The sequence below is a fragment of the Balaenoptera borealis genome (genome assembly GCF_965194805.1).
Source record: "Balaenoptera borealis genome assembly, chromosome: 3".
Lineage (NCBI taxonomy): Eukaryota > Metazoa > Chordata > Mammalia > Artiodactyla > Balaenopteridae > Balaenoptera > Balaenoptera borealis.
Window position 1 is genome coordinate 123,834,486 of NC_138866.1, and position 23,345 is coordinate 123,857,830.

Below are 23,345 nucleotides of genomic sequence, written 5' to 3' on the forward strand. Positions count from 1 at the left end.
AAGGGCATTTAATTTATACTCCTTGAAGTATTGACCCTTTTATCATTATGAAATATCCCTCGTTGGGTTTTTAAAAAATATTTCTTGTCTTAAAGTCAATTTTTTTTCTGTTTTAAATATTGCCGTGTTTATTGTTTACATGATATGTCTTTTTCTGTCTAAAGGGAAACATTTTTTTGTGTCTTTGTATCTAAAGTATGTCACATATATAGTTGAGGTTCCTTTTTATATCTGGCCTTCAATTTTCTGCCTTTTGATTGTTTAGTCCATTCTCATTTAATGTAATTTATTGATATGACTGAATGTAATGTCTGCCATTTTGATATTTGTTCTCTGTATGTCTCAAGTTTTTTTTCTCCTTTACTGTCTTCTTTTTTGTTAAACCAGTACATTTTTAAATTTATTTATTTATTTATTTTTTGGCTGTGTTGGGTCTTCGTTGCTGTGCACGGGCTTTCTCTAGTTGCCGCCAGTGGAGGCTACTCTTCGTTGCGGTGCATGGCCTTCTCATTGCAGTGGCTTCTCTTGTTGCGGAGCCCGGGCTCTAGGCGCCCAGCCTTTGGTAGTTGTGGCGCACAGGCTTAGTTGCTCTGCAGCATGTGGGATCTTCCTGGCCTAGGGCTCAAACGTGTGCCTCCTGCATTGGCAGGCGGATTCTTAACCACTGTGACACCAGGGGAGTCCCTCAACCAGTACTTTTTAGGACATCATTTAAATTTTTCTCTTGATTTTAAAAACTGTATTATTTTAGTTATTTGCTTAGTGTTTGCTTTCTTTATTACAGTATTCATCTTGACTTATCACAAACTACTTCAGGTTAAAATTAACTTAATTTTGGTAAAATAGAACAACTTTGTTCCAATATAGCACTATGTCTTTTTTTTCTTGTATTGTTATTGTCATATATATTACATCTATATATGTCATAAACTCAACAATACAGTGTTACAGTTTTTTTAATGCCGTCCCACATTTTTCAAAGGAATTAGAATAATAGGGGAAATGTATTTGTAGATTCCTTTATATTTATCCACATATTTATCATTTCTGGTGTATTTCATTTCTTTCTGTGGATTTAAGTTACCCTTTGGCATTATTTCTTTTTAGCTAGATGGACTTCCTTCAGTATTTCTTGTAAGGCAGGTTTGCTTTCATTGAATTATCTTGGTATTTGCTCATCTGGGAATATTTTTATTTTGCCTTCCTTTTGAATGGTAGTTTTGATGGATATAGAATTCTTGGTTTTTCTTTCAGTACTTTGAATCTTCTTACTTTTGTTGTTTCTGATGAAAAGTCAGCCATTAATCATATTGTTTTTCCTCTGTATATGGTGAGTTGTTGGGTTTTTTTTCCTGTTTTCAAAATTTTCTTTTTGACTTTGTTTTCCACCAGTAGGTTGGTTCTCTTCATGATTATCCTACTGTGTACATTAATGCTTTTCATAAAATTTGGAAAGTGGCCACTATTTCTTCAGATATTTAATTGTCATTTCTCTTCAGGTTCTTCTGAGTTGTAACAGTTTCTCAGACTTTCCATGGTTTTGATGACCTTGACAGTTCTGAGTAGTGGTCAGGTATTTTGTAGACTTCTCCTCACTTAAGATTTGTCTGATGTTTTTCTCATGGTTAGACTGAGGTTATGGGTTTTGGGAGGAAGACCACAGGGGTGAATGTGAATTACCATTTTTAAAATGTCTAAGGTTCATACTATCACCTTGACTTATCACTGATTTTGTTAACCTTGATCACCTGGCTAAGGTAGTATTTGTCAGATTTCTCCACTGTATAGTTTAAAAATTTCCCTATGCTGTCCTCCTTGGAAGCAAGCCAGCAAGCCTATGCTGAAGAGATGGGGAGTTATTCTCTACCTCCTTGAGACAAGAATTCATACATTAATTATTTGCAGTTCTTCTGTACAGGATATTTGTTCTCCCATTTATTTATTAAATTCCTTTGTTATGTCAACGGGGACTCATTTATATTTGTATTATACTATGGGTTACAAACCAGTATTATGGTATTTATTTTGTTGCTCAAATTGTCACCTTTGGACATTGGGAACTTTTTCATTTGACCCCTGCTTGCCTTTGACATACTTCATCATTTTGTTTTTTTGAGTACTTCCTTACCTCCTGGCACTGCAAGATGCTTCAAATTCATCTTATATTTTCCCTGCTCCATCCCTAGAAAGCCATTTGTTTAAGGACTCCTAGTTCCTTTCGTTGGAAAGTTTTTAAAAAACTATTTCTCTTTCTCTGTTGAGATTCTCTGTCTGTTGAATCATTGTCACGATATTTTTCCTTAGGTTGGCATACTTTCTTTTAATTCTTATAACGTATTTATAATACAAAATAAATCCAGCATATGGCCTCATTCAGAGAGTTTCATTTGACTGCATTTTTCCTAAACATGGTCATACTTCTTTGTATGTCTCATAATTTGTTTGTGATTGGTTCCTCTCCTATTCTCTTTGTCTTTGTGAATTTTTGCCTTTTCTATTCCTTTCATATTGTTTTATAGGTTTTTGGAAGGGAAAAGAGTTAAATATATATTTTCAATATGCCATATTTAAATGACAGCCCCAGAGCTAGTATTTAAACCCATTCTTGGGTCCAGAAACCTATTTTTATAAATAATAATGTCTGTTGCTTCCCAAATGTTTAATGAGCAATAATGTATCTGAGACTTAATAGGCATTCAGAAAAAAATAATTTAAAAAACTCTCTAGAATATATAAGCCTATGTGTCCTAATTGTATTTTTTTAACCTCATGAAATTTGTTACTCCAAGCAGTTGAGTTTATAATTTTTAAATATCTTCTTATAGAGACAGGGAAGAACGATTGGCAGCACTCACAGCTGCTCAACAAGAAGCTATGGAAGAGCTACAGAAAAAAATTCAGCTCAAGGTAGGAATATTATATATTTTAATTTGAAATTTTAGAGCTGTTTTAATGTAGCATGAGATTAAAATTTTATCGATTTAATTAATTGTATAAAAACTGAATTAGGGCTTCCCTGGTGGCGCAGTAGTTAAGAATCTGCCTGCCAATGCAGGGGACATGGGTTCAAGCCCTGGTGCAGGAAGATCCCACATGCCGCGGAGCAACTTAGCCCGTGCGCCACAACTACTAAGCCTGCTCTTTAGAGCCCGGGAGCCACAACTACTGAAACCTGTGCACCTGGAGCCTGTGCTCCACAACAAGAGAAGCCACCACAATGAGAAGCACACGCACCACAACAAAGAGTAGACCCCGCTCGCCACAACTAAAGAAAGCCCACGTGCAACAACAAAGACCCAATGCAGCCAAAAATAAATCAATAAAATAAATAAATTTACTAAAAAAAGAAAAGAATCAGTCGTATTTCTTTAAAAAAACTGAATTAATTTGTATTCCTAATATCAGTATTTGGAGAATAAGACATGTGGTTTTGGGTATGATCAATTCCAACTCAACTATCTGAAAACTGAAATTATTTTAATAAGATAAAGCAATTGACAGAAAAAATGTAAAGGAATTTTAGCATTGCTTGATTTTACTAATTAATTTGTTAATGACTTGAAGACATTACTACTAGCTTTCTTATATTCATAGACTTTTAATTATTTAGAAATAAACTAAAAGATTATTTCAATGTTTTTGAATTGCACAGTTGTTGCTTGGGAGATTATGATAAGCTTATATTTTCTAGAAAATCTTTACCATTAGTAGTTTCTAGCAGTATGAATATTTTTCATTGTGTCACAATTATTTACATGTTGGGTTTTCACAGGGGTAGTAAATTCCAGGGAGTAGAGGACCCTATTTTACTATTTGTATAGTTCTAGAACTTTATCATTTATTTAAATTTAATGCAGCAAATATTTATTGAGTCTTGTGCTAGGCATGGGGATACAGAGATGAGTAAGACATGGTTCTCAGTTTCAAGAAACTCATAATCTAGTGTGAGATTCAGATGCTAAGCAGATAATTTCCATATGGATAGCGTGCTATTGAGTGCTATGAAAGTACAGAGGAGGATACTAAGCTAACATGAAGGATTTCAGAAGTCAGGGAAATAATTTTAGAGGATAATTTGTGAGCTGAATCTTGAAAGAAAGACGAGTTGAATAGGTAGATGGGTGGGATGGCATCCAGCCATATGAAATGGTATGAGCACAAAGTCAGAAGTCTGAAATAGTGTTTTTTAGTTGGTTTATTTTTTGTTTTCTGGGAAGTCACTGGAGTCGATGTGGGTAAAGGTCTGTGTCATGATGGGCCTTGTCTGCTGTTAGGATGAGCTTGGTCTTTACCTGTGGGGCAACATTTCCCATAGTGTGTTCCAGGAAGTGCTTCTCAAAAGTATGTTGTGGTCAAATAAGTGTGTAAAATGTTGCTTAGTGTAAGCTAGGTTTATTGAGTCATAATGCACAGTGACAAGCTGGAGTAAGTAAGTAGCTTTAACTTACTATTTTCCAAACTTATTTGACCATAGAACCTCTTCCACAAAATATCAATACTTATTAATAACCCACAGTATAATTCCATGAAGTACACTTTAGGAAATGTTACTGTGCATGTAGGAGATATTAAAGGGCTTTATGTAGATTCTTGTCCTCAGTGTCCAAGTTAATACTGAATTAAGACATTTTGTTATTTTAGAAAGTTTAATGGAAATATTACTTTTTCAAGTTCTCAGTATAACTTGAATAAATTTCTGTATTCTCACACTTCGACTTCATTTACAGCATGATGAAAGCATTAGAAGGCACATGGAACAGATTGAACAAAGAAAAGAAAAAGCTGCTGAGTTAAGCAGTGGACGACATGCAAATACTGATTATGCCCCCAAATTGACCCCTTATGAAAGAAAGAAGCAGTGTTCTCTCTGCAATGTCCCGGTAGGTTGTCAGTATTAGTATCGTTATGATACATTATAATTTATTTACTAAAGTTTATTGAACTATGGAAATATATTCTCCCAATCTTTTAAAAGTCATACTAAGGCATCTGCTGACTACCGTGGATTTCTTTCATGATGTTTATGCAAAGTAAGTAGTACAAAAATAGTATCAGCAGTTAGGAGTAGCAGTGCAAAGAACCAAAGCATGCAGTTGCTGCTAAAATGGATGTATACCTGCTTTATGATAGCCCAAGTCAATATTTTTGGGTATTATGACCACAAAAGAAAAGGAACATTTTCAGTGCTGAAACTTGAACCTTGATACTTAGAAGAAATGATACTCTGTTAAGGTTGGCTTTGATGACATGCCTTTTTGACCATGTGTCTTCTAGAGCAGAGGTCCACAACCTTTTTGGCACCAGGGACCAGATTTCTTGGAAGACAGTTTTTCCACGGACGGGGGTGGGGGGTATGGTTCAGGTGGTAACGGAAGCGACAGGGAGCGGCAGATGAAGCCGCTCGCTCACTGGCCGCTCACCTGCCCGCTCACCTGCCCGCCGCTCACCTCCTGCTCTGCGGCCCAGTTCCTAAGAGGTCCAGTAACGGTCCGCGAACCCGGGGTTGGGCACCCCTGTTCTAGAGGATTCTCAGAATTGTATTCTAAAGAAAATATTTGTAAGACTAATATGTAAATCCTAGAGTGATCGCAACTTGCATATAGTATACTGGATAGAATGTGTAATATTTAAAGTAAGATATAATTATATGCTCATTACATTGCTTTGATTTTATGCTTTTAGATCTCTTCAGAGGTGTATCTTTTTAGCCACATTAAAGGAAAAAAACACCAACAAGCTGTGAGAGAAAATAGCAGCATCCAAGGGCGTGAACTTTCAGATGAGGAAGTGGTAAGCTTTAATTTTGTTCATTTATTGAATACCTTCTATGTTCTTTTCTATTATGAAGAAATCCATGTTCATATGTATTTCTGTGATTATTTAAAACTATATTTAATATTTAATAACTACAATATAGTATACAAATGTCCTTATTTTAGTATATATATTAAAAGAAACATAGAAGTAAGAATTTAATACTGTTTATATAATTTCAGTGCAAAAAAAGATTTATGGTATTTTGATATTTTAATAATTTAAAAATATTAATAATTTAAAATTTTTAATAATTTTATTTAATGATGTTCTATGTTTCTTGGAAAACAGTTAACAATATAAAAATCATATAAATTGATAATTTTGTATCAGTACAATACTTAGAAATTTTGGGAAATGCATTATTTATCTACCTATAATTGCTATTTACATGGAATTTAGATTTGTATAAGAAGTTTTATAAATGTTTTTCATTCGACTGTTATTGAGATATGTATGACATTACTAATCTCTGAATTTGTTGGTTCTATTTTTAATAGAAAATTTCTAAACATACCCAAAGATGAGAAATTCATGTTTGTCAAGCATCTTTTAAGATGTCTAGGAAAGGTTATTGTGGTTCTTTGAGGGCAGTACTTGTGTGTAGGTGCACATGTGTGTTTAACTCTTTTTTCTTTTTTTTTTGAAGTAGAGCATATATTAGTAGAATACACAAATTTAAAGTATATAGCTTGATGAATTTTTACATTTGTTCCACTCATATCAGCACATAAATCATTTCTTGAACCCCAGAAGGCTCCCTCATGCCCCATCTCAGTCGTGCTCCCAAAAGGTAACTGGTCTCTTGACTACTAGCACAATCAATTAGTCTTGCCTGTTCTTGAACTTCATATAAATGATATCATACAGTATGTACTTTTTGTACCTGGCTTCTTTCACTCATCCTTAAGTCTGTGAGATTGATCCCTAATGTTTATATGAAGCTATAGTTCATTCTTTTTCTTAGGTTTTTGTCAGTGCTCTCCAGGCAAAGACCATCAGGAACACATCTACAATTGAATAAAATTAGGTTCATTGACTTGTTAAAAGAAGGGAAAATGCACACTATGGGAAGTTATAGTTTCTCAATAACGTGTTAGAAAGGACTTATTATAGGATTTGGGTCTTTGCTAGGTGACCTGGAGGTGGGGGGGAGTGTTCAAGGACGTGGGACTTTGCTCTGGAATGGATGCTGTCAGGAAGCAGGGGTAATTCTGTGGATGGTTCTTAATAAATCTTACCTAAGTAGGAGGAACAAAGCTGCTGTTTTCTCCTAAGTTTCTGGATATGAACAGTGTTTGAGGGGAAATTGCACATGGTTAATTTGGCTCACTTCTTTATGATTTCCTCCTTTTAAGGATTTTTGCCCCTCAAGTTCCAACTATTTTGACAGCTCTAAACCAAATTCTGTCTCCTCAGCTTAGTAAGACTGCCACTTTCACCTTGCACTGTTCTCTCATGCCAAAAATTGGCATAAGCCCTTGGGGAAAAATCCAGAGTGAATGTGGAGCTCGCCTCATGTGCTTCCCTCCTTTTAGGGATCATGGTCTCTCAAGTTCTGGCTGTGTTGGCTGTTCTTTAATGCCTTTAAATAGATGTTTTGTATATTTTGTGCAACTTTTGGAGTTGGAAGATTAGTCCAGTTTAAGCCAGTCACTGTGGCTGAAATTGGAAGTCTTTACATGTTTAATTTCTGTAATATCCATTGTTTGACATAATGCTTGACACATAGTATGGTATTTAATAAGAACTCATTTAGTCGAGTTGAACTGAAAGGTTATACAGAATGGCTTTAGGTACCATTAATAAAGGTGAAATAAAAAATGGAATTAATCATCTATTTAGTTTACCTGAAATAATTTTTTTGCCTTTTAATCAAATTGTATGGGTATTTTAAGAGAGAGTAATATGGAATTTTTTTTTTTTTTACTTGAATCATTCATGTTATTATCCCCATTCTCTACTTAAGTTTACTGTTTAGAGCTAGAGTCAGGTGTATGTGTGTTCCACTATGAAAAAAAATCCTCAATTGCTTCATTAATTAGAATTTAATTATTCCCATTATAAAGGAAATTCTTCCACTTATAAAAATTGTTTGTAACTAAGTTCTCTTAATAAAAAAACGAAATATATTATTCAGTTTACAAAAAATTATTTTAAATTTTTGTGGAGCACTGCTATTATGTAAACTGGAATCTAAATTTTATGTGTTTTTATCTCAATGAGAGAAGTAGAGAAGGAAAGAGTATTTCATTCATGTACTTTGGAAGAAAAATGTATAATATTATCTAACTTTTGTAGCTACTAAAGCATAGTTTGATGTTTGGCTGTTGTGGTTTGAGATTTGATCGATGTATTCATTTTGTGTACTGTTTCAGTATAAAAGTATTAAATTTTCTTTAAGTTCTCAATTCATGTAGTTATTCTTGGTTATAGCCCCTTTTTCCTGAAAACAAGTGTGCAATGTAGCATATGAGTTGTGTGATACAGAAAGGCAATTTTATATTTACACACACACGTCATTTTAATCAGCAAAGGTATCTATAGTAAACATACTTGTTTTACTTAAAGTTATTACTTGTCATCTGTGATGTCTTTATATTATATACACTTTATCTGTGACCCTTCTTCTTTGACATATAAGATTTTATTTATACAACCTCTGACCTAATAAAATTGGACCTTTGACCTTATGCACTTGACATATCAGATAACTTACTCCTGATCTCTGACACATTTTGTTTCAAGCCTGTTAAACATAATAGGTAGCTGCCCAGCAAGAAAGGTTTAATGTTTTGTGTTTTTATTGTAATTTGACCAGGAAATTTTTCTTATGTTTCTTGAGACTTCACAAAAAGAGCTGTTATATGTTTGATTTTTTTTCTCTTTCATCATCTTAGAATGCAAACGATAAAAGTACGTGAATTTTAAAGGTCAAAAGAAACTGGTGCTAGTTTAAATACATTCCAAAATTTAATTTTTCAGCACATTACTAGAGAAATAGTAAAGTATTAGTTTTAATTAAAACTCTGATTTCTTTTGTGACCCTGTTATCACACTCTCTGAGGAAGCTGATAGTGATTTTTGTAGGACTTGCATAAAGTACATTTAATTCCATATAGAAAATGAAATTAAAAAGGTTTAAAAACATTTTTTTAGTTTATCCATTTCTGTGTTTGTGAGACTCCTTGGCTCTAAAAGCATATAAATTATACCTGTTTGCCAACCGTGTTATTTAAATATAGAGAAAATAATAGTTTATTTTCATTTAATTCATGGAAAGTGTGAAAAGAACTTTTATGAAGAATCTTAAGTTATAATTTATTGAATGTTTACAACCAAGTGTGATTTTACAAATCCCAAATTAGTATTTCTGCTTGGAAAATTATGCTAATTAGGTGATTGAAGGAAAAAATGAAAATTTTAATTAGTAAAAATATAAAGATATCACTGTATTTAATGGAATATAAGCCAATCTCTTTGGCTAGAGTGTGCCTGGCATTGATGTGCAAAAAGTAGTAAAGGGCTTCCCTGATGGCGCAGTGGTTAAGAATCCACCTGCCAATACAGGGGACACGGGTTCGAGCTCTGGTCCGGGAAGATCCCACATGCCGCAGAGCAACTAAGCCCGTGCGCCACAACTACTGAGCCTGCGCTCTAGAGCTCGCAAGCCACAACTATTGAAGCCCTTGTGCCACAACTACTGAAGCCCTTGTGCCACAACTACTGAAGCCCATGCGCCTAGAGCACATGCTCCTCAACAAGAGAAGCCACCGCAAGGAGAAGCCCGCGCACCACAAGGGAGAGTAGCCCCCACTCACCGCAACTACAGAAAGCCCGCGCACAGCAATGAAGACCCAACGCAGCCAAAAATAAATAAATAATTAAAAAAAAAAAATGAGGTAGTAGATGTCTTCCAGAATTGATGGCAGTCTGAGAAATAATAGATAACTCCATAATTCCTAATAGATTCATTTTCTTTTTACCTTGGTTATTAGGTTTGTAGAAGCACAAGTATTTACTCTCTTTTTATAATCATGTTAGGAAAACATCTTCTTTGCCTTTCGACAGAAAATCAAGTCAAATTAAAAAACTAGAACTCATTTAGAATGGATCTTCATTTCCCCCCAATACTTCAATAAGTACATTTTTTGTTAGTTTGAGAAATGAGGTAAAAACATCTTACCCTTTCTTATAGGACGTAGTTTCCATTGCCTTCATTTTCTCTTTAATAGGATGGGAAAATTTTTATAGTTGTGTGTGTATATAATTCACACACACATATAGCTGATTGTTAATGTGTATATTTCTTCTCACTTTTGGAATTCTTATGGTGGTAAATTCACTCACATTGTACCTGGGATGTGCAGAGAATATGTAGCTATCTATCTATAGCTGATTTAGCCTTCTTCGTTGGTTCAAGGAAAAAATTTTAAGTAGGCAACCAGTTTGTTTTAAACCTTAGTTTGATCCGGTAATTTAATTAGTTTCCATAGTTAGTGCCCAGCCTCTTTTATAACAATCCTTGGTCCCCATCCTCTTGCTTATTTCCTTAAGATGGCATCTTTGCGTATCGAAGTAAGAGTATCGCATACGTAACCCCATGTTAGGAGGAAAAGTTGGGATCTTACTACATCATATCTTCTGTCTTTTCTGATTTCCAGTGTGAGTTGCTTGTTTACCTGCTCACTTAGTGTACTCAGGGCCACCGATCTGGAAGGGTGGCTAGTGAACTCTTGATCTATTCTTTCCACTTGGACGGTGTTCCAGTGGAGCATCAGCCATTTATTTACCTCCTCCTGATCAGGCCACCCCTCAGTTCTCTCTGTTTTCATATCTCTGAGACTTTACCATAACCTCCATTCTGGCCCCTGGCCTCCTACTGGCTTCTACCACATAAGAACTAAGGGCATTTGGGGAAAGCTAAACTACACAGCATGGCCATATTAATGGACCACACCCTATTTGGTGCCAGGGACACCTAGAGAGACAGTTTCTTTTGAGAATCAAAAATAATACTTTTGTCATTACTCTGATTTAGCTAACACACCTATCTCCCTTGGGACACACTTTTTTTTCCTCCTTTCATCTCCAAATTTTTTTGGCTAGAAAGAAGTAAAATTTACTTTAACCTCTCTTTCCTCCTTATTCTAACCAAGTAACTAAGCCTTAAGGTTGCAAAAGGGAACTTTCTCCATATTTTGAAGTAAATGCTATAGGAATCCTCCAGGCTTGATTATTGACATGCTAAAGGGCAAAGTAAATAAATTTATTAAATCTCAGGATATTAGCTTGGCTTATAAAACTCTTGTCTTGCTGCATATATCTGTTCTGCATATCTAAAGTTGATTATTATAAGGTGCTTTTTTAAAAATTTATTTTGGAACAAATTCTAATCACCTGTCTAGCTGGGTTGAAATGGGCAAAGACCATGTGCTAAGAAAGGTAAAATGGATAATCACATTAATAATTTTGAAAAAGTACTCCCGTGATACCTGTTTCTCATGCTTCTTCTAATGTTACGTGTTGTGCTTTCACTGCTAATAATCACTGTCTCTTTTCTGTATCGGTTTTCTTTTATTAAACATTCATTATTGGAGATATTATTCATTAATCAATAATTCAGGATCAGAACCTAAAGAACTATAACTTTCTTATGTTTTTTTCAGAGTCTGTGTTATTGGGTCAGTAGATTACAACTACATCAGTATTTCTTCCATTGATCTTTCCTTTTAAACAGTTACTCTATTGTAAAATGCATTTTTAAATAGGTAACAAATAACTGCATTTAGAAACTTAAACTATTTAGTTTTGGATAAAATTTCATTCTGTGACTCTTAGCTCTCAAAATACTGTTAACCTGTACAAATGTGAAAAGCCATTTCAACCATATTTTCCTGCATGACTCCTTGGTGGGTGTATATTGTAACACATGCTACTTTTCTTTTGCATCATGGTGGTTGCCTAATTTCATAGTTTACTTAAACTAATTAAGATTATTTTTTCCTTTTGGCATCTGCTTATTTGAGGTTTAGAATGGAGTTTTCTAGATGATATTTTAAGTGTTAAAGGTTATACTTTTTTTTTAATATAAATTTTTAATTTATTTGTTTATTTTTGGCTGTGTTGGGTCTTTGTTGCTGCGCGCAGGCTTTCTCTAGTTGCGGTGAGCGGGCGTTATTATTCGTTACGGTGCGTGGGCTTCTCACTGCGGTGGCTTCTCTGTGGAGCTTGGGCTCTAGGCATGCGGGCTTCAGTAGTTGTGGCACATGGGCTCAGTAGTTGTGGCTCGCTGGTTCTAGAGCGCAGGCTCAGTAGTTGTGGTGCACGGGCTTAGTTACTGCGCGGCATGTGGGATCTTCCCGGACCAGGGCTGGAGCCCGTGTCCCCTACATTGGCAGGTGGATTTCTAACCACTGCACCACCAGGGAAGTCCCTTTAATATGTTTTTGGCAGTTATTTGCAACAGGTATCCATTGCCTTTAAGAAGTTAATTACATACCTAAACACTATTGTTTTATAAAAGACAACTCTTAAACTCCTTATACTCTTAATCCAGATCATGGTAGCTAGGAATGACTAGAACCGTGGCTAGTTCTATACACTCACAGAGTATAGGCTGATACTTTCCCATCTGGCTCTTCAGTGTCAATTACAAGGAACTGCAGAATTGTGTCCATGGGCGTTGTTAAAGATGGGAGCAACTGTGATCACTATTTCTCAGCTGCTGTCTTTCAGTTGGATGATGGAGGATCTGAAACAGGGTTACAGTGAGACAAATTTATACAGCTCAAGCTGCTTCTACTTGAATATGCTGTAAAAGTTTTATAATATATATTTCTTTATATAGAAATTTTATGCCTGCATAATCTTGAAATCCATAGTATGATGATTTCATGTGGGAGGGGTAAAGAAAATGAAAGATTTATTGATAGTTTATGAGTGGGAACATTTCTGCCCTAATGAGGATAGATGACAAATTTAGCATTTTACATGCCTAATTTAGATAATTCCTCTAATTTTCCTTAATAAATAAGTTATTATAAATGCTTTTACTTTAATTAAGACTTTATTCGGTTCTTTATCTGAAATTCAGTGGCCAGTGTTTTAGTTCCAAAGTAGATATTCATAGAGGAGCAGGGAACACCTATCTCTGATCAAAGTTACTGAGTTTAGTAATAATTATTCTGTCACTTTGGCTTCTCTTGCAGTTGGCAGAGTAGGCACATCTGTTGTGTTAGGAAAATCACAAAGCTATAAAACAGAATTCTCACAGTCCCGTAGTTTGGTCCTCTCTCTCAAAAAAATTTTTTTTTAGATTATGAAGTATCTTAGCATAAGGAATTTTTAAAAGAATAGATACATGTATATGTATAACTGAATCACTTTGCTGTACACCTGAAATTAATACAACATTGTTAATCAACTATACTCCAATATAAAATAAAAATAAAAATAAAGTGGCCTAGTTTAAAATTATATTGGAGAAATTTATATAAAATGAAAAAATTTTAGATATATATATTATTATGTTATGTGAAAATTTCAGTCATATAAATTTAACATTTCATTCCTTGTAGATAATTTATATATATTATTTTATGCAAAGATAAAATATGTTACCTTTTCTCCCATATTTCACTAGTGTTGCTGAATTTTGTTTTTAGATATTAAAATTTTGCACCAAAAAAAGAAGAAAGTAATGTAGTAAACCCCATATTCCTGTCACCTGGATAATTAGGTGATAACACTTCTTTTTTTCTTTACATTTGGAAGGATAGGGGAATACATGAGATACAAAGTGTGGGTGAGAGGACTGGGTTCCAGGAGCAGAGCTTAAGTCCTTATGTTTCACAATGAAAAGTCAGTAGGTAATCCTAAAATTGAAAAATGAAGAAGAAGCAACACAAAATATATTAAGGAGTATAGAGAAAAAAAGGTAAAATAATCAGCTAAAATCATTGCCTCTGGATTGAGGAAAGAAGTGGGGAAACCAGTAGGAAACTACTTTCTTTGAACTATTCACTGTGTAAATTATGTGTATGGGTAACTGATAAATGCAAAAGCATTTTAAAAAAATTAAAGAAGAAATGGAACAATGGAGATGTGTCCCTGTTGCTCAGGAGTCTTCTGTGCCCCCCCCTTTTTTTTTTTGGTTCAAGGTTAAAATTAAATAAATGAATGCATCTGCAACCATAAAAGACCATTATGGTGAAGTTGGGTATTTTGGCTAGTTACATCCTTAGTTCTTTATTCTTTTAAACTGTTGCAATATCCTTTGATGCCATTATAAAAGACAAAATACTAGATTCCATTTTGGCCACTTTGATGAGATTTGCTCAGATAGGTGCATGTATTCTTAATTTCAAGTTGGCTTTTTAGCTTTTTGGCATTGTAGAACAAGTGAATTAAAGCATGTACAATTGACTCTTGCCAGGGTTTCATCTGTGTTAACCATGCTATAGGATTTGGGGTACAGAGTGACCTTAGATTTATGCTGGTAACTAGTTCAGTAACTTGGCATTTTAAGCTGAATGAAATTAAGACTTTTTTTACCCTGTTTATTTTCTGATTTGGAGTTTTAACAATTTACAAGTTTTTATAAATGGCTCTTATCAAGGTAAGGAAGTTCCCTAGTTTTGTAAGATCTTAAAAAAATAAATAAGTATTAATTTTTAATGAAATTTTTTTCTGGATCTTACGGAAAGGTCACTTTTTCCTTTATTTTATTTATTTATTTTTTTGGCCACGCTGCACACCTTGTGGGATCTTGGGTCCCCCACCAGAGATCAAACCCGGCCCTCAGCAGTGAAAGCACGGAGACTTAACCACTGGACCACCAGGGAATTCCCTCCCTTAATTTTTTTAATGTGATATATTACATTAATGACTTTTCTGTTATTAAACTTATTTGGTCTTGATTTAAAGATATGTAGTTGAATTTGTTTTGCAAATATTTTAGTTAGATTTTCCTAATTTTCCTTTCTCAAGATTATATTAGCTTCATAATATAAGCTAACAAGTTTTTCCTTTTTTTTTTTAAACTCCTGGCATAGGTTGCATAAAATAGAAATAACTTTTCTTTGAAGGTTTTGTTTAATGTGTCTATAAAATTATATGTTTTTAGTATGTTTTTTCTGGAAAATTATTTTCTGTTTTTAATTTGTGGTAAAATACACGAGTTAAAATTTATCATCCTATCCATTTTTAAGTGTACAGTTCAGTGGCATTAAGTACATTCACATTGTTGTCTGCCATCACCAACATCCAGCCACAGAAATCTTTTCATTGTGCAAAACTGAAACTCTTTACCCTTTAAACAATAACTCCCCATTCTCCCTCCCTCCAGGCCTTGGCAATCACCATTCCTTCTGTCTCAGGATTTGACTACCACACATACCTCACACAAATGGAATCATATAGTATTTGTTTTTTTGTGAGTGGCTTATTTCACTCAGCATAAGATTCAACCATGTTGTAGCATATGTCAGAATTTCCTTCCTTTTTAGGGCAGAGTAATATTCCATTGTATGTATATACCACATCTTGTTTATCCATTTATGTGTGGATAGACACTTGGTTTCCTTCCACCATTTGGCTACGGCAAATAATGCTGCTATGGACATGTACAAATATCTGTTTGAGTGCTTGCTTTCAATTATTTGTATGTATACCCAGAAGTAGATTTCTGGATCGTACTGTGATTGTATTTTTAATTTTTTGAGGACACTAAACTTTTTTTCCCAGTAGCGGTACAGTTTTACTTGCCCACGAACTGCTCAAGGGTACCAATTTCTCCACATCCTTGCCAACATTGTTATTTTATGTTTTTTTGGTAGTAGCTATCCTAATGAATTGGTCAGATTTTAAATTAGCAATTATTTATTTGAGTGTATTTTGATTTTCTATGATTTACTACATCTATTTTGGTAAATTTTCATTTACTAGGAAATTATATGTTTTCTTAAGTTTTCAAAGGTCTTGCAAAACATTTTTCATAGTATTCTTTGTGATTTTTAAAGGAATCTTTAACTGTGTCTCCTTTTTCATTTCTAACATTTAAAAATTGTGCGTATTTTTTAAAAAATATTTATTTATTTATTTGGCTGTGTTGGGTCTTAGTTGCGGCATGAAGGATCTTCGTTACAGCATGTGGGATCATTTTAGTTGCGACAGGCGGGATCTTTTAGTTGCGGCATGTGGGATCTAGTTCCCTGACCGGGGATCGATCCCAGGCCCCCTGCATTGGGAGCGTGGAGTCTTAGCCACTAGACTACCAGGGAAGTCCTGTGCCTGTATTTTTTTTCTTGATCATTCTTGTCATGAGTTTGTCTATTTTATTAGTATTTCTAAAGATTTGGTTTTCGGTTTTGTCGATCCTATCTCTTCTTTGTTTTTTACTCAGTAAATGTTATTTCTTGGTTTTATTATTTCCTTTTTACTTCTTTCTCTGAGTTTATTTTTGCCAGTCTTTTTCTAACTCCTTAAGGTGAATGCTTGGCTCATTAATTTTTAGCCTTTTTTTCTAAAGATACTAATTTCTAAGGCCTTTTTTGATACAAAGTATTTTCATTATTACTCATTTCTAAATATTTTCTAATTTCCTTCAGAAATTTTTATTTTATCCATTGGTTGTTTAGAACATTGACTTGAAATTTCCAAACATAAGAGTTTTGTCTGTTGATTTCTACATTAATTACAGTAAGATCAGAGAACGTAGTCTTCGAAATCCTTTGAAATCTGAAGTAGCGTAGCACAGGGTAAGATTTTGTAAATGTTCTGTGCCTGAAGAGAAAGTGTATTTTCTAGTTACCTAGTCTATCAAGCATATTAGTCATGATATTGCAATATTCTATATCTATATTGATTTTTGTCTACTTTCAATTACTGATTGAGGAGATTAAAGTCTCTCACTATGATCATAAATTTATTTTTTCTTGTTCCATCCATTTTTGCTTCATATATTTTGAGGCTAGGTTACTAAGAGCATACAAGTTTAGAATTGTATATCTTTCTAATGTATTCAGCCTTTTACTATATGAAATGGCTCTGTAGCATGAGTAATGCTATAGGTGAATAGTTTTCCTTTTTTTCTGCAGGTGCTTTCTGGTTTTAACATCAAGTTCATAATAGATTCACAAAATAAATTGGCTTTTTTTCCTATCTCTGAAGAATTTTCTTAAAGTCTTATTTTGTTTGACAGTAATATACATATACTAGATTTCATTTATTTAGTATATGCACGGTGTATCTTTTTCTACTTTACAGTATTTTGGTGAAATTCATTATGTAACAGAAGAGTACATAAGATGTATATATACTGTTTGTAGAATAATAATAGAACAACTGTCTTTGTGCCTACTACTCAGGTTAGTGAGAATCTCCCAGTAGGAAATTTTGTTTGTTTGTATGTGCTTTTGTTTATGAAAGATATTTTCACTGGGTAGACATTTGCAGTTTTAACATTTATTTTCTCCAAAAATTGAGTAGATATCATTTGCAGTCTTCTTGCTTCTACTCCTAATAGGGTCAGTTTGTTCTTCTTTATTCTTTTTCAAAATTTCCTTGGCTATTCCTCTGCTTTGCAATTTCTACATAACCTTTGCAATTAACTTGTAAGCTAAGGAAATCCTGTTTGTGTTTTGATTGAGACTGCATTGAGATAAGTGTGAACATCTTTTAAATATTCTTTCTTTCCATCCAGCCACATGTTTGTCTACTCATATATTGTATTTGTGTGTATGTGTCATTCAGTAAAGTGTATAGTTTTCTTCATTTAAGTCTTAAGCATTTCTTGCTGGGCTTGTTTCTCAATAATTAGTGGGTTTTACAAGTATTTTGTATTTCAGTTTTTATTTTCTTTTTAACAAAGAGGTAGTTCCAAGGTTATAGATTAGAGTGGTGGCAATGCCTTTTGCTTTATTTTATGAATATGAGTGTTTGTGTGTGTTTAAAAGTGTGAAATGATTCATGGATTTGACTGTCAGATATTTTGCATAGGGGTCAGGCTAATCTTCTGCGCATTGCTTTAATTTAAAATATGTGGTGCCAAAATGAGCACTATTCTTTGTTTTTAATTTCAATTTTTATTTCATTATGGTCATAGATTATGCCTTATATAGGTTCTACTTTGGAAAATTTAATGATTTTCTTTATAGCTTCATACATTGTAAAATTTTAAGAAGAATATGTTTTTTTCTCTTTGGGTATATATAATATATGTTAGATCAAATTTGTTCATTGTTATGTGAATATTCTTACTTTTTTTTTGAATATTCTTACTTTTTTATGCTCATTAATATCCTTTTCTCAAAAATGAAGACTGCCAATATGCTATTATTATTTATTCTTGCCTCCTTGTATTCTTAAAATCAGTTTTTGCAATATATATATCACAAAGTTTTATTATCATGGTTATAACTATTTACACATTTTTCATCTTACTGATGAATTATACCTTTTAAGAATATGAAACATTCCTCTTTCTTATTTAATGCCTCTCTCCTAGAATTTTTTTTTTTTGTATTATTATGGCAAACCTAGTTTTGGTTAGGTTTTTGATATGTACTTTTATACTCTTCCTCTTTCTTCCTCTTCCCTTCATAGTTTTATTTTTGCATCTAGATATATTACTAAAAAATATACTTTTATTTTAGTTGTTTTCTCCTCTATAAAAAGTTAACCATGCTGTATGTGATTTTTTTGAACTTAGCTCTTTTCCACTCAGTATTATAGTGCCTAGATTCATACAAATTGGGAATTTCCTGCTGTTTTTAAAGCACTTCGAGGTATAAATGTTATACATTAAATTGCACTTACTTTAAAGTTTACGATTTAATAAGTTTTGTCATATTCATACACCCATGAAACCATCACCACGATCAAGATAGTGAACATAATTGTCACCTCAAAAAGTTTCATCATCTGCTATATCCTTGCTGGTTTTCTGCCTACTTTTGTTCTATCAATTTTTGAGAGAGGGATATGGAAATCTTTTATTTTAATTGTTAATTTTTCTATTTCTTTTGGCAGTTCAATCAGTTTTTGCTTCATGTTGTTCAAAGCTTTGTTATTAGATTCATAAATGCTAATCATTGTTATGTCCTCTTGATTAATTGACCCCTTTTTATTGTCAAATGACCTTCTTTATTCATAATATTCTTTGCTATGTTGTCTAATATTAACATAACCACTCCAGCTTTCTTTTATCTAGTGTTAGAGTGGTATATCCTTTTTTATCCTTTTACTTGTAACGTATGTATTTATTTTTTTGCATGCATCCTTTTCTTAAACATTTAAAGGTCAATAGACTTAAAGGGAATGTTTATTCTGGTACTGTTGACTATGATATGAAGCTGCTAACTCTCTCAAGCCCTTGTCACCCAGGGCTTGTGAAAACCACTCACAAGTGGGGAGTTCCAGCTCTGTCTGTGAGCATTATTGTCTCTGTGATTCTGTATTGAAAGGATGATGTTATTTGTGATCTGTGGTAATATTGTTACTGGGATATTATTGAAACAATGTCTAAGGATGGAGTCTGATACTAATCTAAGTTTCTATATTTGAAATCTGAGAATTCTGCGAAGACATCTTTCATTATAAGCCTTGGTTCAATACTACTGAACCATTCCCTGTTGTAGTATTGAGCTCAGACCTCTTTCCATCTTCACAGCATGATAAATTATAAGCTTGTTGAACTCTGGGCTTTTCTTTGAGTCATCTGTTAAACCTCAGATTAGATCAGAAAGGAATATCAGTATCTGAAAAAGAAGTCTTTACCTCATTTATCATCTCCACCAACCAGAAAACTGATGGAGTATTTGTAATTGTCAGTGAGTGGCAGGGGGACAGATGGTGGACTATCATTCTATCAGAAGATGGCCTTTTCTCTTTTACATGGTGTCTGTTTCACAGTATTTCATTAGCTTCATTTTTCTCATCCGTCACTTCAAACAATATAATACATAGATTGTAATAGATAAGAACGTAAGTGTATCCTACACCTGTAGACAGGGACCTTGGCAGAGTTGAATCTTTTGTATAATTAAAATAGCCTATCGAGTTTTAAAAATTGTCATTGTCACATGTGTTTAATTTTTCAAAATGATGCTGTCACAAAGGGCATTATTTTGATAAAAGGCATTACATTTCAGATTTTCTTAAATTTACTGTTTGACTAAATTTAAAATTTTATTTAAATATTATGGAACTCTCAAACTTTTTTTTAAGCATTTCTTCAGCACCTGCTTGTCCACTCTGCACTAGTCCAGGGACCAGGGAAATACAGATAAATAATGTCACTTGAGCCTATCTCTTAATTTTATGCTATCTCTGATAAGTTTCATAGTTTCATGAATCTCTAAACACACTCATTTGAATATAAATGAACTAGTTTTTGTATATGGTGCTTTCACTTCTGAGTAGTGCTTGGATGATAATGATCTGTAGATATGGCTAATGCCATCCAAACAATCAGTAATTACAAATCAGCTTTCCTGTGAAATCTATCTGGGGGATAATCTGCTGGAATAGTTTTATGGAAGAGTGATATCAGTCAAAATAATAGTTTAGATTCTTTTGGTCTTATTCTGAGTAAAACTCTGACTTTTTAACTTAAGCTGTTAGCATAAGCCCTTGGCACTTAGTATTGAATTAAATGTTAATAAGTTAAATGTTAATGAGCTAAGCCGTTTTTTTATTATTTTCAATATACTATGTCTGTGAGGTTGGTATTCAAACTATGTGGTAAAGTACTGTCTAAAAATGTCATGTTGTTTGTAGTTGAGTATTTCTTTATTTCTTCCCTTCTTTCATCTGCTTCTTCCTCTTTTTCTCCTGATTTTCCTTCTTCTTCTTCCCTTCCCAAACACCTTCATCTCTCCACTGTTCCACCTCTTCTTCACCCCTCACTTTTCTTACCATCATCATCCAAAGAAACAAGAAAAACAAGTTCCAACCCTCCAGGCCTTCACCCTTTCCCAGTTTTTGTAGAAGACAGTGAGGAAATATTGTAAAATGCCTCCTATTTATCTTACTTGTTGTTGTGCCAGGCAGGCTTCAAAGAGCAGAATGCCTCATAGTATTTTTAAGAATTTAAGAGAAAACATTATTTGGTTCTGGAATTGATTCATATCATTGGATTTTAGATTACAAAGTTGAGCAAGTAAAGGATGAGCTTGAGAGAAAAATGTTGTTTTTCCAAACAAAATGTGAAAACTCTTGCATTAATTTCTCATCTATTTAGATTAGTAACTTGGCATCCACCCTGCTCTTGAAAGTAAACTTTTGGCTCTAGAGAAATATGCCTCTTGAACATGACGTTTGATTTTCAAGTAAAAATACATTTGTATTACTGTAATGAAATTCTGGTCCTTTTTATTCAAAGAAGACATATTTAAACGCTTTTTGATCAAGGAAGAATAACATCCTTAAAAATTCTTAGTTCTGTATTATAATATTTTTAAATAATGAGAAGCAAATTATTTTCTTTGATGTAGCACATTTTATGAAATGTGTTTATTGTGAGGTAACACTTGAGAGAGCTATAATAATTATAGTTTAATAAAATCCTATATTGTGTCATTTATATTTTCCTGCTAATCAACTATTTTTAGAACTTTGACATTCTTTCCCAAAGATCATGAACCTATCTATGGCTTAATTTTTTCCTGTCTCTTTTAAAAAATAAAGAACTATGAGAACCTTTAGGAAGAGTCTGATAGAATATCGAGGTCATAAACTTCAATATGAATTATTTCGTTGAATATAGTAAATTATGTTAGAAAGGCCAGGGTTTGGTCTAGTATGCCGTAAAAGGTAATTAAAAGAATAAGAAGGGTATAAACTTTGATGAGATCATCTGTATAGGTATTAGTTTCCTTATATGTTTTACTGGTATTTCTTATTGCAGCAATGTTGTTTTTAAATAAAAAGTCACAACTGTGACTTTAAAACTAGACTTAAATTTGTATGTGTGTATGTGTGTACAAAGTTAACCATCATTAATTAGCTTTTGGGCTTGATACATTCATTTTCAGAGTGTTAGAAAATGGGGGACTTTACAATTTACTGTCTAATCCCTTTTCTTTTTTTCCTACTGAGGAAGCTGGGTCCCAGAGAAGTCACTTAGCCATGAGTTGTAGAATTTATCCTGGTATAGCTATCTTGACTCACAGTTCAGTGCTGTTTCCACTGCATTGATTTGCTTTTCTATTCCTAAGGAAAAAGTCTCCCTCTTAATGCATATTTAGAATTAACAGTGTCAAATACTGAGAATGGCCAATGAAGACTCATTTCTGACTTGTTAGTAGCAGATTAGTACTTGCACTGAGCAGGATTCCAGGGTAGGAGTTGTATTTTTTAAATTCTTATAGGAAAGGAGATCCAGGGGCCTTTGGATGATTTTTGGTCCTGATTGATTCATATTTTGGAAATGAGTATACTTTGCTTTTCCTTGTGCCTGTGCCATAATAATTAGGATTGTGGATAGATACAAAAAGATGAGTGTATTTTTACGTAGTTATACTTATTCTTCTGCAGCACAAATGAGCCTATAGCAACTGTAACCTAATACAAACCAATCCTTTTTTCTTTAAATAGCTTGCCTTTTCCTTGCATTTCCTTATTAGCATTAATTTCACAAGAATTAAAATATTAACATATATCAATTGTGGAAAATTTGAGAAAAATAAAGTTTGCCTACTGTTAACATTTTGATCTAATTTTCAACTCTTTACATGTGAATATATGAATCTTACACACTTATTTATATATAAGCTGCATTGCAAGGATTGAATCCTGCATTTTTTTTTTTTAAGAATATAACCTATGCGGTTTAATTGTATACATTGGTCTTAAGATTTTTGGTCTTATTACTTGCATATGTGATCTGTTTCACACTCTTTAAAACAGAAAATCATTGAGTAGCAATCAGATTTCAAAAAGTCTTCCAAGTACAGCCAGACAGCTGTCTATGTGATATGCTACATATAACAACATAGAATGTACAATTATATTAACACAGATTTCTTTTCCAAGGGGTCAGTATTTTCACACATCTGATAGGTCTCACGCACAAGATAATAGAAACAGCAATATCGGTGTCTCTCAATCACATTAAGTTCATCAGACGTATTAAAAGGGTAGCCCTTTTTAATTGAGAATTTTTATACATATTATATATATGCTTATTTAACATTTTTTTTTCTAAATTATCTCTGTTTTAGATAAATACAGAGCTTAGGAAATAATACTTAAATGAGAACAGCTTGGGCAAATCCTCAGGCTCTATCCTACAAGTGTTCCATTCAGGAAGATCTCAGTACTTCTCCACTTTTTTGTAAAAATTTACAAACTGATTCATAACCAAACCACTTTGGAAAAAGAAGAACAGAGTTGGAGATGTTATGCTACCTGATTATAAGGCTTATTATAAAAGTTATATCAATCAAGATGGTGTAGTATTAGTATCTAGATTGGAAAATAGACAAGTGGAACAGAATAGATAAATGGATCTACACCTGCATATTTAT

General features: G+C 33.3%; 1 protein-coding gene across 8 annotated transcripts in view; it reads left to right on the forward strand.

The window, feature by feature from the left end:
- Positions 1–23,345, forward strand: part of SCAPER (S-phase cyclin A associated protein in the ER) — a 487,034-nt gene that overhangs the window by 189,094 nt on the left and 274,595 nt on the right. For all 8 annotated transcript variants that reach the window (XM_082386958.1, XM_082386962.1, XM_082386961.1 and 5 more), the window contains 3 exons: positions 2,826–2,907; positions 4,728–4,880; positions 5,683–5,790. In XM_082386958.1, coding sequence (XP_082243084.1) covers positions 2,826–2,907; positions 4,728–4,880; positions 5,683–5,790 — 343 coding nt within the window. The remainder of the gene's footprint in view (positions 1–2,825; positions 2,908–4,727; positions 4,881–5,682; positions 5,791–23,345) is intronic.